The 13,341-nt window shown below is 40.4% G+C and overlaps 2 protein-coding genes and 1 long non-coding RNA gene across 4 annotated transcripts; all 3 read right to left on the reverse strand.

Moving 5' to 3' along the window:
- Nucleotides 1-995: 995 nt before the first annotated feature.
- LOC139222552 (L-amino-acid oxidase-like) lies at nt 996-7,204 on the reverse strand. 2 transcript variants are annotated; one of them, XM_070854345.1, is made up of 9 exons: nt 7,122-7,204; nt 6,662-6,754; nt 6,551-6,610; nt 5,758-5,972; nt 4,780-4,892; nt 4,293-4,494; nt 3,621-3,689; nt 3,061-3,197; nt 996-1,913 (listed from the first exon to the last, which is right to left on the reverse strand). In XM_070854345.1, the coding sequence occupies exons 3-9, from the start codon at nt 6,579-6,581 to the stop codon at nt 1,124-1,126; spliced, it is 1,557 nt and encodes a 518-aa protein (XP_070710446.1). In that variant the 5' UTR covers nt 6,582-6,610; nt 6,662-6,754; nt 7,122-7,204; the 3' UTR covers nt 996-1,123. The 2 variants fall into 2 exon arrangements, with proteins under 2 accessions (XP_070710446.1, XP_070710445.1); XM_070854344.1 differs by lacking the exons at nt 6,551-6,610; nt 6,662-6,754; nt 7,122-7,204 and having other exon boundaries at nt 5,758-6,006.
- Nucleotides 7,205-9,916: 2,712 nt separating this feature from the next.
- On the reverse strand, nt 9,917-12,667 carry LOC139223191 (butyrophilin subfamily 3 member A2-like; the record flags this gene model as incomplete). The annotated part of the gene is made up of 4 exons (XM_070855166.1): nt 9,917-10,371; nt 11,099-11,221; nt 11,320-11,601; nt 12,346-12,667. Coding segments are annotated over 4 exons (1,182 nt in total), but the record flags the coding sequence as incomplete, so codon positions are not given.
- A 2-nt stretch (nt 12,668-12,669) lies between these two features.
- Nucleotides 12,670-13,247, reverse strand: LOC139222571 (uncharacterized). The gene is made up of 3 exons (XR_011585931.1): nt 13,070-13,247; nt 12,761-12,878; nt 12,670-12,687 (listed from the first exon to the last, which is right to left on the reverse strand). It is a non-coding gene; the product is annotated as an uncharacterized lncRNA (long non-coding RNA).
- Between the last annotated feature and the right edge of the window lie 94 nt (nt 13,248-13,341).

The raw sequence follows: 13,341 nt of genomic DNA on the forward strand, positions 1-13,341 counted from the left end.
AAGTTTAGAGAAGGTCACATTAAGTTCACCTGGAAAGGTTAGAATGCATTTTAGGTTCATCCTGAAATTTCACCTGAAAGCTGAACATCCCTGACTTTCTGTGAGTAGTGTGTATTAAATTTATTTGTGCCCGACATGAATGAATTTCTTCATCAGTCAATTTTATGTTGAAATATAAAATAAGTGATTTTTGGCAAACCTAGCAGATTGAATACCTTACAAATCAAGGTATTTCATCACATTTATCCAAAAATCATCATCATCATCCAGTATTGGTATGAATCAGTCCTGCTCATGGATTTACAAAATCACTTACAATGATCTTGTACTGCTATACTAAAGTCAAAAGGTATAAATAGTTTGGAAGTTCATGGTACATATACAGCATATATTAACCAGTAAGATTCCTGCATTTTCATTCATCCATCAATGGCAGCCATTTGTTGTGGTGACTGTTTTATTTCTGTGAGGTGAGTCAGTCAAAGGTCATGGTGACAACCATCTATGTCCCCTGATTACATATGACACAGAAGAGTTTTCTTAAGATTTGTAAAATTTATAAAAACTGTTAAAATTAAATAATTCAATAAAATGTTTTCCTATGGAACGATTCGGGATGTACTTGTTAGGCTTTCTTCCTCTGGACAGCTTGCTCAACCAGTTCTAATGTCCCCTGATTGATTATGTATGACCCAGAATGTATTGCTGTAGAAATAAAACCAAGGCCAGACATGTTTTTTGTGCTCTGGTGTCCTCCCACAGTCTAAAGATGGAAAGGTCAAGCTAAATGCTGACTCTAGACTGTCTATAGGTGTGAATATAAATGTCAGTCACTGGATAAATGGGTAAAAACAATAAATAACATAACAATAGGATGAAATACTTTTATTTCCATATTTGGTGTGCACTTAAATCAGTGGAAAACAAACACTTCATATTGTGCATATTGTGCATACAGATTTCTTGATTAATATTCTTGTGACATTTCGACATTTATATAGATCTACGACACCTTTTGGTGTTTTAGCAGACCCGATCTCAATCCAAGCGTGAGGGAAGGCTGCGTGTTCTAATTAAAGCTGCATGGTGAAACAAGCATCACTGTGAGCCTACATTTGAGACACTAGAGCTCATCGTGGTGTCGACCGCTAGCTGACACTCTGTTAATGTTTGTAGCAGCCCTGATAGCAGACTTCATAGATGTCTCGATCCAAGCGTGAGGAAAGGCTGTGTGTTCACCAGCGAAGTGCACCCTGCCCTCGCTTTTGAAGAGCTCCTTAGCGTACTCTAAATGCTGGTAGGGGGTGAAGAGGGCGAAGGCACCTAAGCTGTATGGATCCGTGCTCCACCTCTTCACCACCACCCCTGTGCAGAGAGACCACACTTGCTCGCCGTGGATCTTTGCCAAATCTCTCAGAGCCAGCTCCTTCAGGTCTTCATCACTCGCACCGGTGAAGAGGAGTGAGTCATCAGCCCAGGTGTAAGAAGCCAGGAGGACGCCAATGGTCTTATTTGTTGGGAAACTGTGGCTGGGGTAGTAGATGAAACGAGAGGGCCTGTCCGTGATGCTCTTTCCTCCTCGGATGCCGTCCCTCTCCCAGAACTTTTCACTGAAGGTGAGGAGGATTTTAGTGGAACTGTCATAGTGGACTCCCCTCAGGGCCTCCATCTTTTTGATGGAGAGAGGTGGAACAAAGTCAATAAAGAGGGCTGCTTTGGCCGTGGTGGTTACCAAGACGACGTCGGTATAAAGGTCAGTAAGAAAAGGCTGTTGGCCTATCTGGTACGATACGATTACACCTTTATCTGACTGGCTGATACGTTTGACAGTGGAGTTGAGCAAAATAGGGACATCCAAGACATCTAGAAAAGCTTTGGGGAGAAGGTCAGACCCGCCAGTCACTTCCGCATACCTTAAAAATACACAAAAAACAACATATAAATCCACAAACATATATCCCAGCTGACATTGGGCAAGAGGCAGTGTCACCCTGGACTGGTCGCCAGCCAATGGCAGGGCCATATACAGAGACAGACAACCACTCACACTTACGGACAATTTAGAGTTACCAGTTAACCTAATGTGCATGTCTTTGGGTTGTGGGAGGAAGCCGGAGTACCCGGAAAGAACCAACGCTAGCATGGGGAGAACATGCAAACTCCACACAGAAAGACCTCAGGTTCAAACCGGGATTTGAACCCAGGACCTCCTTGCTGTGAGGCAACAGTGCTAACCACAGCACCATTTTAATTAATTCTTGCAGAGAAAGTTGGCACAGCTAAAAATTCAAATGATTGTGATCTGTGGAACAGGCGTTCATGTCTGTTGAGGCAGCCAACATCACAGTCCAGGTCAGATTTAAATCTCGACTGGACATCTTGAAGCCAACATCGATCCTACCACAAGTGTAATCCTCTGAACACTACCTGCCCAGCTCCAGTGAACTTAATGCCTCGCTGGTGAAGACAGTGGAACATTTAGCACCTAAAGAGCTGGAGATTAACATTGGACACACATTCCCATTGGATGGCGAGAAACACAACTTCACATGAATACTAATGTTGCTGTGGGTCTGCTGGATGTGCAACAAGGCAATTGTTTCCAACATGTTTTCCATAACAACTTTATATGGTGACAACATGTCAGTGTTGTGTTTACAGGTTCTTATTCCCCAAATGGCCAAAAAACATAATAAAAAATGCATTAAATGTTCTTGTGGTACAGACTTTAGCAATATAGTATACTCTATGCCAGGGCTAATAGTAACCCGCATCCATCACCACAATAAAGGTACGCTAAGCTAAAGGTAGCCTCAGTAACAACTGCATGTTGGTTGAGAGTGTACATTTCTTAGTTAAGATCAAAATGTGCTCTGCTGCTACATTGTGACTCCGTTTCAGTCCAAATATTTCATGTACAGATAAAGTGGAAAACAACACTGTATAGAAAAATGTAGAAATTGTCATTTTCCCAGACCTTCAATGACTTTTTCTGGTTTGGGTCTTTAGAATTGAACTCTTCTGTGGATAAAAGATGAGAGTATAGGATATAGGCCTCACATAGTGCCGTCACTGATGTCAGTCTGGTCATAGACCATTTCACTCAGCGCTGTGTACATCATGCTCTGCTCATTAAGCAGCTCTCCAATCATTCGTATTGCTTCTGAGCTCAGATCGCCTTCTTGTATCAGATATTCCTGTAAAACAAAGAAATGTCATGCAGTCAGCAGCAAGACAGCAAGAACACTATACTGGAAAAAATTCTAGGGGAAAAAAGTGAATTTTCACAGGGTCATCTTAAGTAACAGTACATGGGACACTTTTCTGTAGTCTCTTATCTCGTGTTTTTACATTTCTGTATTTGTCTGATATTAACATTCTTTAATAAACTGATTTTACTCTCAGAGGTCCCATTATGTGACTCACTGTAGTGAAACTTTAAGATGAAAGACAAGCTGTTCTTCAAACAAAACCTTAAAGTCAAACAATAGCAATTAGAAATGGCACACCCAATTTAAGTCGTTTGTAATGCACAAAAGTATCAGTGGTGATTCACGTTTTAATTCACTCAACACACAGTGTTATTGTTTAATAACATCTGAGGTTGAGGTGTGTTTTACCTTCACAGAATAATGGTCGAATTTTCTCAGCGCAGCCATGCAGCCACGAGCCTCAACGTAGTCTTTCACCTACAAAACAAGAAAAGAAAGAAGTAGTTTCATAATTTATCTATCTATTGTCACTGAAATAATGAAGAGACAGAGAGGTCGTCATTTATTTGAACAAAGAAAGTGATCTAAACACAATTTGTCACAGCATCCTTTTTTATAGCGGATGATCCTGTTTAACTGATGAGCTCTTTCAATGCAGCCTTCATTCCAGTCAGATAATGCTATCAGTGTATAACCAGAGTGGTCAGGAAGGCATCTCTTTCCTCTTAAGAACCGCTATGGTTAAAAAAAGAAATAAAGAGTTGATATGACAATCAGGCCTCTGTGTATCTGGAGTTCACTCACAATGTCATTTCCATTTCTTCCATAGCTCAACTTGTCACAGGTGTTTTTACTGTTGCTCAATTGCAAACCATGTTGTTAGTAGTGACTGAAGGAACAGAGACCTGGAATGTCCAAAATGGACCACCGTTTTTATGTAATTCTTCTATGCTGATGATAAACTGCTGTACAAAAGAGACAAATAGACTTGCTTGAATTGTGTAAACTTATTGTGATTCCTCACACTAACAGCAACCCCCTCTAAGTCCATCCTTCATTTCTTTCCTCTGTCTTGCATACCTTCTTTAAAGCTTGCTGTAGCAGCTTGTCAGCTGACTTCCCTTTCTCGCTGCTCCACACATTGTAATTCAGGACGTCTGGGTTTCTTTGCACTGTGTACGTCTTCTCCAGCAAGCCATTAACCAGGTAAAAGGTGTTGGGGTCATCTATGATGAATTCATTCAGTTTGACCCCCAGAGTTTCAGCAACCCAGAGCACAATGCTGTTGAAACAGTGGTAGACATTCCTGCATCATTTTTGAGATTTTAGTTAAGTGACAAAAAAGGTTGCGACAACACTGGACACTGGTTAGGCCATATTTTGATGCAAATCTGTTGCATTTGTTCATGACACTAAACTGTAATGTTTTATGTTATATATAATAGAAAAACTTTGAGTCTGCCCTGGAATGTCAGTTTGTCTACTTTGCAATGTTAGCCTCAGAGGGGGAAGGTTACATGCATATGTTTATATGTAAATGTTTAATTAAAACAATATGTGACCTCACCGATGAAAACTTGGGATCCTCATGGCTCCAAGTTCAGCATACCAGCCCTCTTTTTCATTCCTATGGGTCTCCACCCGCCCTCCAACACGACCACTGGCTTCTAATATGGTTACCTTGTCAAGACAGATACAGACAAATAGAAACAGAATGTGAGGCAGTCATGTAATGTTTCAAAGGTAGTAGTTGGTGCTAAGTACGAGTACTTTTGCTTTCCTACAAGTGCTTTTGCTTTAGCTTTTCTTGCTGCTGCTGATCACTACAGCTATTCCTACTGACACAGGTGCTAGTCTTACCTCAACTGCTGCAACAACCACTGCAGCTACCATTACTAGTCTACTATTCTACTAAACTACTACTGCTGTTGGTGCAGCTAACACAGATTTTGCTGTGTATAATAAGTTCTGCCACTTATAATTGCTGCTGGTACTGCTACTGCAAGAGCTAACTATTCTTGCTGCGATACTATTCTAACAATTCTTGCTAGTGCAGTACTGCCACTTACTACTTCTTTTAGTACCTCTATTAAAAGTAATTGTATATATAATTTGGGTTTTATTCAATCTTAAATGTTCCTGATTTAAAAATGTTTTCGACACAGGGCTGGATTACAAACCAGGCAAAGTCAGAAACTGCATTTGGGCCCAAAAGGCCACAGCTTCTTTTTTTGGCAATTATTTTGTGGCAGTTTGATTTGCAAATGGGTTTGATGATATGGACCACTAACATATAATATGAACTGAGGTGGCAGGAGTCTTAAGATGGCTCCTGTATCTTTGATCTGATGTTGAGGCTCTTCATTATAGAAGCAAAATGTGCAGACAGCCAAATTAATTTGAATGTAATGATAACTACCATGGTTATAGGGGTTAGGATGAGCTGGCTAGAGGCCCAAGCTTAAAAAATCTTTGATTGCACAGTTCTTTGTTGTGCAATGGTTCTTATAATGACATGGGCAGCACATCAGCCTGCTGCATGTACCTTGTGTCCTGCGTCTTGCAGTAACTTAGCAGCCGTCAGTCCAGCCATGCCAGCTCCGACAATAGCAACGTGATGAGATGTATTTATGTGGGGAAGGCCGGTCATCACAGTCTGCAGCAACTCATTGTAGTCATTGTCCTCCAGACAGTCAGCCAGATCTTCTTTCGGGCGGAGAGCAGCAGCATGGCTGAGGTACAGCAACACACTGACAGCAACTGGAAACACACACATAGAAGCACATTCCACCATTTTACTGAAATACTTTTTTTACTTTCATGTTTACATTTGACACTAGTCCAACAGTCAAAGTTTCTGTCCAAAAATAAAAGGGAGGTGTTTCTTCATCTATCTATCTATCATATTCCTGTACACTCCCATTAACCTGTCCTCATTTCATCATACAAATTTCATCATATGAAGTCAAAACTTTATTAGTGTCAACGTGCTGAAAAAGCAGAAGTAGAACTTTCCTCAGTTGGTCTGAATCACTGACGGGCAATAAATTAAAGAACTGACAAGAGGAAATGTGCACTTTTTGCACATTTCATGTTCACTCATTACAAATTATAAGTCATAATTGCTTCTGAGGTTATTCACTCCTTTCTTTTTCCAGACAGTTGCTCATTACGAAACGATGACTGAAGTCAAGGGTCAAGGGTGGTTTCAACAGGAAGGTGTTGTAGATGAATGCAAGTGGAGCAGAGGAAATGTTTTAGCAGTTTAGCAGTGTGATGACAATAAAAATGCTCTTTAATAAAGTTAATTGTTAAAACATTTGCTCAAAAATACTCACATAATTTCCATTTTGCCGCATGCAGATCCATCTCAGTTATTAACTGTGTCTTCTTGCCCTCTTTGGTGATATGGAGAGCATGAAGAGGAAGAGAAGAATACGATAGATAACATTCAGTTCTACTCAGGAAAAGTCCTGACTTCTCTGTCCGACAAAACTGGATCTCAGCCTGCAGAATGAATTCAGGAAACCTGATTCATGAGACTATGGGGAAAAACATGATCATATAATAGTGACTGTAAATCACTGATTTTTGTTTGAATTGTACAGGATTAAATTTATTCTGTAAATCAATTTTTTGATTTTGTCCTAATAAGTTACTGCTTTGTTACATTGTACATTGATAAAAAGTTATGTTTAAATGTATTTTTCATCCTTTAACTGCACTGGCTTTTAAAAAAATCCAGAACAGAATTTGAAATCTTTCTCCTGCATAATTTGCACCACTGTATAGACTGTATATTATCCATTATTCATACTATACACATATATCATTTAATATCTGCACTTTTGTACATAACTACTACTAAAGTACCCCATCAGAACACTGTACTCCCACAATGAAGCTTACTTGTGGTTCCTGAAGTCTTCAGAAGTGGTGCAGGAGGTAGAGCTTTCTACTATCAGACTACTCTCTTGTGGAATCTTCTTCCAGTCTTGTTCTGGTAGGCATATACTGTACCTCCTCTTTGTGTAAGAGTACGCTTCCTTTATGATACAGCTTATATTCAGGGCTGGCTCAGGCCTTGGACCGGCCCCTAGTTATGCTGCTGTAGGCTGTAGACTAATAGGGGACTTTTACATTCTTCATGGTAAAAGGAAGTGTTTCCTCGCCATTGTTGCAAGATGCTGCTCATGTTTGGATCATTGAATCCTAACTTTTGAATTCTTGAATAATTAGAGCACAGCTGGAAACAGTCAGAGCGAGGCAGACAGTCACATGAGCACCAAACACAGAAGGGCAGGAAGTCAAGGGCCCTGAAACGAGACGGAAAAAGTTGAACACCACAATAAAACCACAATAAAACCAGGTCACCACTGACGGAAGGAAGGACAGGACTCACCAGAATCACCATCTGAACAACAGATGTTTGATATTTATTCATGTTAAACTCCTGATAAGTTTCAGTATCACAAAGCAAAAACTGTTGTCTTTAGTCAAACACACTGACGCTGTTGCTTCTCTCTCGTCCAAACACTCCACTGTCATCTGCGTAAGCGGGGAGACCCTGCGGATGTTACCTTACGAGTAGTTTCACATGAGGGCAGTTCGTCTTTGAGCTTATGTACAACTTTCAGTCCAGCTGAGTGATGGAACCCAAAATCACAATGGAAAGTTAAAGTGTCATACTCGAATAACTGCACTCTGTTTGGGTCCACATGAAGAAACACTGAATCTGAAAGAAAAAGAAAGTCACTTGATCTCTGCTACAAAAACAAGGACAAGAACAAGTGCTGCCATAAGATTGTACAGTCATACCTGTGATGATTGATCAAACTTTTGTTCTTTAAGTTATTCATGAAGGGTCGGTTTAACTACTTCCAGCTCTTCTTTATCAAGAGCTTTATCAAAATGAATGAAAAAACTAACATACCAACTTTCTGATCAAGCACACAAAGCAGGAACCCCACATGAAACACTGGAGAGACAGAAGAACAGAGACACGCTCACATCATCTAAACGCTTCACCCATTCATACAGCTACTACAGTTACTCTTAAGAGTCAGTATCTTTCTGATAGAAACTCGGCACTCGTCCTAGAAAATGATCAGTTGTCACACAGTCTGGTGCAGAGAGCTTTGACCTCCATGTTGTCTTCCCACAGACTCTCTGAGCATCAGACTGCAGTGTGAGGTCGCTGAGGACGGGTCTCTTCCTGTGTGCCTTGTTTTTGTTTTCGATGCAGCTCTATTTTTAAGAGTTAGACTGAAGCTCTTTTCTGCTGGTGTGATAGAAATATGCTCAGTGGTTAAATAGAGTTAAATACCAGTGGCTGAACCAAAGAACGAAGAAGAGCGATCAGCTTTGTGAGGCTGCAGGTAAATAGTGCAGTGCTCAAGCTAAAGGTTAATGTCTGATCAGCTGATGCTGATGTGAAGCAGGTTTCATGTTAACACAATCTGTTGCCAGTCAATCTACACACACACTCTCTCACACACACATTAAAGTCACACTTACTACTCTTCCCCCTGCACTGCATCATTCACAGTTTATTAAAAACACTTTTCCACACAGAGGAATTTTATTACACGTATTAATACACGTTATTAAAAAATGTTATAAAACACATTTCCATCCAAATGTTACAACATAATATGGTTATGATACTATTATTGTTTAATCTTTGATGAGCAAAACATGATACTTGACACTCTGAAGTGCACTTTAATATAAATGATAGCATAATTCCCATGTGTCCACAGACGCCCACAGAGTGTGATGTTTCCAGGTGCAACAGAATTACAGGTGAAGAGATGAGTTATGGTCAAAGTGGATCATTAAATGTAGACACGTTTGCATTTTGTCTTCATTAAACTTCTGAGAATCTTCATGTCTTCATAGCACGGGACCTTTCTACCTCTAGACCCTTGAAAACATGAATTCACCATCTGAGGTCAGCAGTTGTTAAGTTGCTGTATGTTTAAAGTAAAATAAGAATCTAATCTAATCTGATAAATCAGGTGGATATTGATGTGCATTTCCATTCTCTCCTCCTATATGTTATGCAGCTTAATAGGAAACTCCTAAAACACATTTGGCACAAAACCTGTGTGGCCTCCTAGTAAATATGGACAGCTGCTGTGTGGCTGTTCTACAAATCCTCAATAACTATCACATGCACTTACTGTTATGAGCAGAAAGAAGATGGATTCAAAAGCTCATCACGAGGCAACACAGACTGTAAAAAGGTGCAGCTTTAATGTTGCACAGAAAACAAGGAGCAGGCACCAAAAAACCAGTCAAACCAAAAAGTTTACAAAAACAATGTACTAATAGATTCCAACATGATCAGACTGAAAAGACGTGAAGAAACTCTCAGTAACTCTGACTAAAGATGCTGGACCGCTGGAAAACAAGACAACCAGGTGGGGCACAGGTGGAAAGAAGAAGTTTCAAACATCTCAAACAGTTTCAGTCTTAATAATCACAATAACTAGAACTATTACAGTCCATCAGTGCAGGCAGCATTAAGCTCTGCAGTCAGTAGTGAAAACTAGACAAGTATCAAACTATAATCACACAATAATTTCATTCCCATGTTCACACCTGACATGTACAGGTGTGTTACTGTATGTCAGGTCACTGATGTGAACAAAATAACCCAAATGTCTTTTGATAGTGTGAACAGATGAAGGTCTGAGTCTCTACTCTGAATGTTTCCTCTCAATCTCCTCCAGTGTCTCTTTAATGTTCTTCAGGTGGTTCTCTACCACCGTCCTCCTCTCAGTCATTATGTTTAACAAAGTGTTTGTTTCATTCAGTAGTTTCTCTGTTTGCAGCATCAGATTTTCATCTATTTGTTTTCTATCACTCAGCTGTTTTTTGGCTGTTAATGTGATTGTGTGAGTTTGGTCACTGTCTGTCATCTTCTCCACTGACTCAGTATCTTTAATGTTTTTGTCCATTTCATCCATCTGATCTTTAAGTTGTTGTTTCTGCTTTTCAAGTTCCTTCTTCTGCTCCATCAGTGTTTTAACCACTTCATCCAGGTTTTTCTTTTTTTCTTCTTTCTTCTGTAACTCTTTATTCAGCTTTGTCTTTTTCTTCACCATTTTATCTTTTGCCATCAGCTCCTCTGTCTCTCTCTTTTTAGCTTCATCTGTGTGAATATAAAAACAGGGAGCTGTGTTGAATATAGTTTAAACTGGTTTTGTCTATCCAGTGTTGCTTTGAGTAACAAAGAGACTGAACAGAGGAAAAAGTAAAGAATAAAACATTTTGTTCATCTATTCACATATTTTAGAGAATATATAAAGTGTTTTATGACGGAATTAGACAGAAGCTATTTGTAACAGGAGCCTGAAACACAGTTACAAGATGATTTAGTCTTCACATAAACCCCTCCAGTATCATACTGGGATGGAAAAAATCCCAACACAGGATGCCTCTGATATTTGAAACTATATTGACATGTTTTTTTATTAAACGCGTTAAATTTCCAATGAAATACATCATGAATTTACTCTTTTTTTTTACCTTTTAAAAACATGAGTTTGGCTCATGGATAATGAGGCTGCTTCCACCATGAAATACAGAAATAAAACTTTCATCATTCAAACTTAGCAGTAACCAGTCATTTTGTTGAGCTGTCAGGGACACTTTGGGTTTTTATGTTAAGAAACGTTAACGATTGTTATTAAAAACTGACAAAAAAAGAAGGAGACATGAATTAGATTATATAATCATAGCATTAATGTTGTATTGTTGCTTATAAAGGACACATTTTTGTGTCCTTGTGTGAAAATCACGCTGAGTGACGCGAATCAATAGCGACTGTTTCATGGGCTTCTGTGAGGCTGTCATCACAATCAGAGCTATACTGGTACCTCTGGTTTGGTTTTGTCTCCATCGCCAGAAAACAAAGGCCACTGCAAAAGTAAAAACGAAGAAAACGACGAAGGTAACGCTGAGACGAACAGCATAACAAGACGTGACCTCGAGGCAGTCAGCTGCAACGATAAAGCACAAACACAGAATAGAATAGTTACAGGAAAACACACCTCAGCTGAAGGTTAGAAAGACGAGGATGTTTGGAGAAAGAACTCACCTGACACCTGGATGTGTGCCTCTCTGGTCTGGTTGATGGCCTTCTGTTGGACTCTACAGGTGAAGCTGTTGCTGCGTCTCTTCTCCACAGTCGCTCTGCTGCTGACAGCGTAGAGGTGGTCAGGACCCAGGACCTTCTCTGTAGGTCCAGCAGAGACCAGGTTTCCCTCCCCGTCCAGCCACAACACCTCAGGCTCTGGATACCAGCCTTTAGACTCACACTGTAACACCACCTCTCTGCTGTTTAAGTAAATGTCCGCTATGAGAGGTGAGGAGACAGAACCTGATGATGGGAGACAGAAGAAATGTACAGAAAATGTCAGCATGTTTATATACAGTGTGAAAGACGGGGACATTTACACCAGTACGACACTGTCAGCAGTGCAGATACAACTGCTGCCTTCACCTTAAAAATGGAACTGCTGTTGCAAAGTTCCCCAATGCTCCAACTGATGACATCGTACTAGAGGTCTCCACAGAGAAAAAGTACCCTGCACCTAAATCTGGCAATTAGATTGTCTGAACCTTAAAACCTGATCCAAGATGTGGAAGTCATGAACAGAGCCAAGGACAACACTAGCAGCAGCATGACAAGCTGGTTTGAAGCTGTGACACTCATAAACTTATTATATGAGTAAATGTTTAACTGGAAGACACTAACGTGACATGAGACAGCTAGATAAAAGATATCTGCTCTGTTGGAAAAACAAAAGCATTCTGTGAGAGAAGAAACACCACTGTACAACTAATGGTGTTTATCCAAGACCCCATCATGGACGGCCTTTACGATGTATTCTGTCTCTTCAGTTAGACTTGCTAAAGGTTGCTTCAGCCTTGGACACATTTGATTGACTTAAATGTGTCTCAGGAGTGGGGACAGGCTGAAGATTTCATTTCTCTTTAAACAGAAACACCAAAATCATCTTTAGTATCTCACTGAACTCGATCCCCAACCATCTCCCCCCACATGGAGGCTTTAAAGAAAACCTGCTCCACTGAAGCCGCATAAAAACGTTCACAAACTCACCAACAATGAGCTCAACAGTAGAGTGTTTATCCTCTGAGGGAAAGTAGCATCTATAGATCCCATTATCAGACGGTTTCAGTGCAGACAGTTTCAGTGAAAGATCTCCTTGCTGCAGCTGCTCGATGGACACAGATGTTCTTCCTTTGTAAGACGGGTTCTGGTTAACCAGGTAGTCCCGACGTTGATACCACACATGGACAAATGTGGGCTCCAGGTCAGGTCTCCTCCACTCCAGAGTCTTGGAAACAGCATCTGCTGCAGGTTCCAGGTGGCATGGCAAGATAACGTCATCACCAACTGATGCTACTAGAGTCTGAGATGGTCCAACTCCCTGAGGCAGGCCTGGAAACACACATTGATAAGTGATCATTTTTCTCATGTTGACTTCACCTGATGATGTTTGTGTGTTAATTACCTCCACAAGAGTCTGTTAGGAGGAGGAGGATGATGGTGTGCTGGAAAACCGAAGCACTGAAGAAACCGAGCAGAGGTTTAAAGAACAATCCATCACTCAGGTGAGCCATCCTCAAGTTCTGCCACAAAGATTAACAGGAAAGACAGGAAGTATAGTAGGATAGTAGGATATATATCGTATGACTGTCCTTTGGCTGATAAATCTGGCTTTAAAAGGAAGAACAGCTGCCTTCTGGCTTTGTTCGCTGTAGTTACAAACAAATTGTTCTGCCTCCAAAGAGCCGTTTAAATGAAACACGAAGGCACTTACCTGCTGTACCTCTGAGTCTGTTCTCCACTGAGACTATAAAGTGGTGCGGCCAAAGTCCTTCACGTACTTTGACTCAAGTCATAATTTCTGCAAGTATATTTCATTACAGCCTTTTATGGTCCAACTGATATTTGCAGTTGTTCCTCTCCAACTGACCTCCTGCTCTTGTGGCTGATTGTCTCAAGACCGTCAATAAGCTGCATCCTGTCGATTGATCCTGCAGTTGATGAGTTAATGAATAACTAATGAACTAGTTAATTATATCGAAGCTA

The sequence above is a fragment of the Pempheris klunzingeri genome, chromosome 23, assembly GCF_042242105.1.
Source record: "Pempheris klunzingeri isolate RE-2024b chromosome 23, fPemKlu1.hap1, whole genome shotgun sequence".
NCBI classification, from domain to species: Eukaryota; Metazoa; Chordata; class Actinopteri; order Acropomatiformes; family Pempheridae; genus Pempheris; species Pempheris klunzingeri.

Excerpts from the sequence above, each read along its gene's own strand:
- LOC139222552 (XM_070854344.1), bottom strand. The coding sequence starts at position 6,006 with ATGGTGGAATGTGCTTCTATGTGTGTGTTTCCAGTTGCTGTCAGTGTG. Across the intron at positions 4,495-4,779 it reads AGGATCCCAAGTTTTCATCG|CATTGTGCTCTGGGTTGCTG; the intron begins GTGAGGTCACAT and ends CTGTTTCAACAG. Across the intron at positions 1,914-3,060 it reads GACATCAGTGACGGCACTAT|GTATGCGGAAGTGACTGGCG; the intron begins GTGAGGCCTATA and ends TGTATTTTTAAG.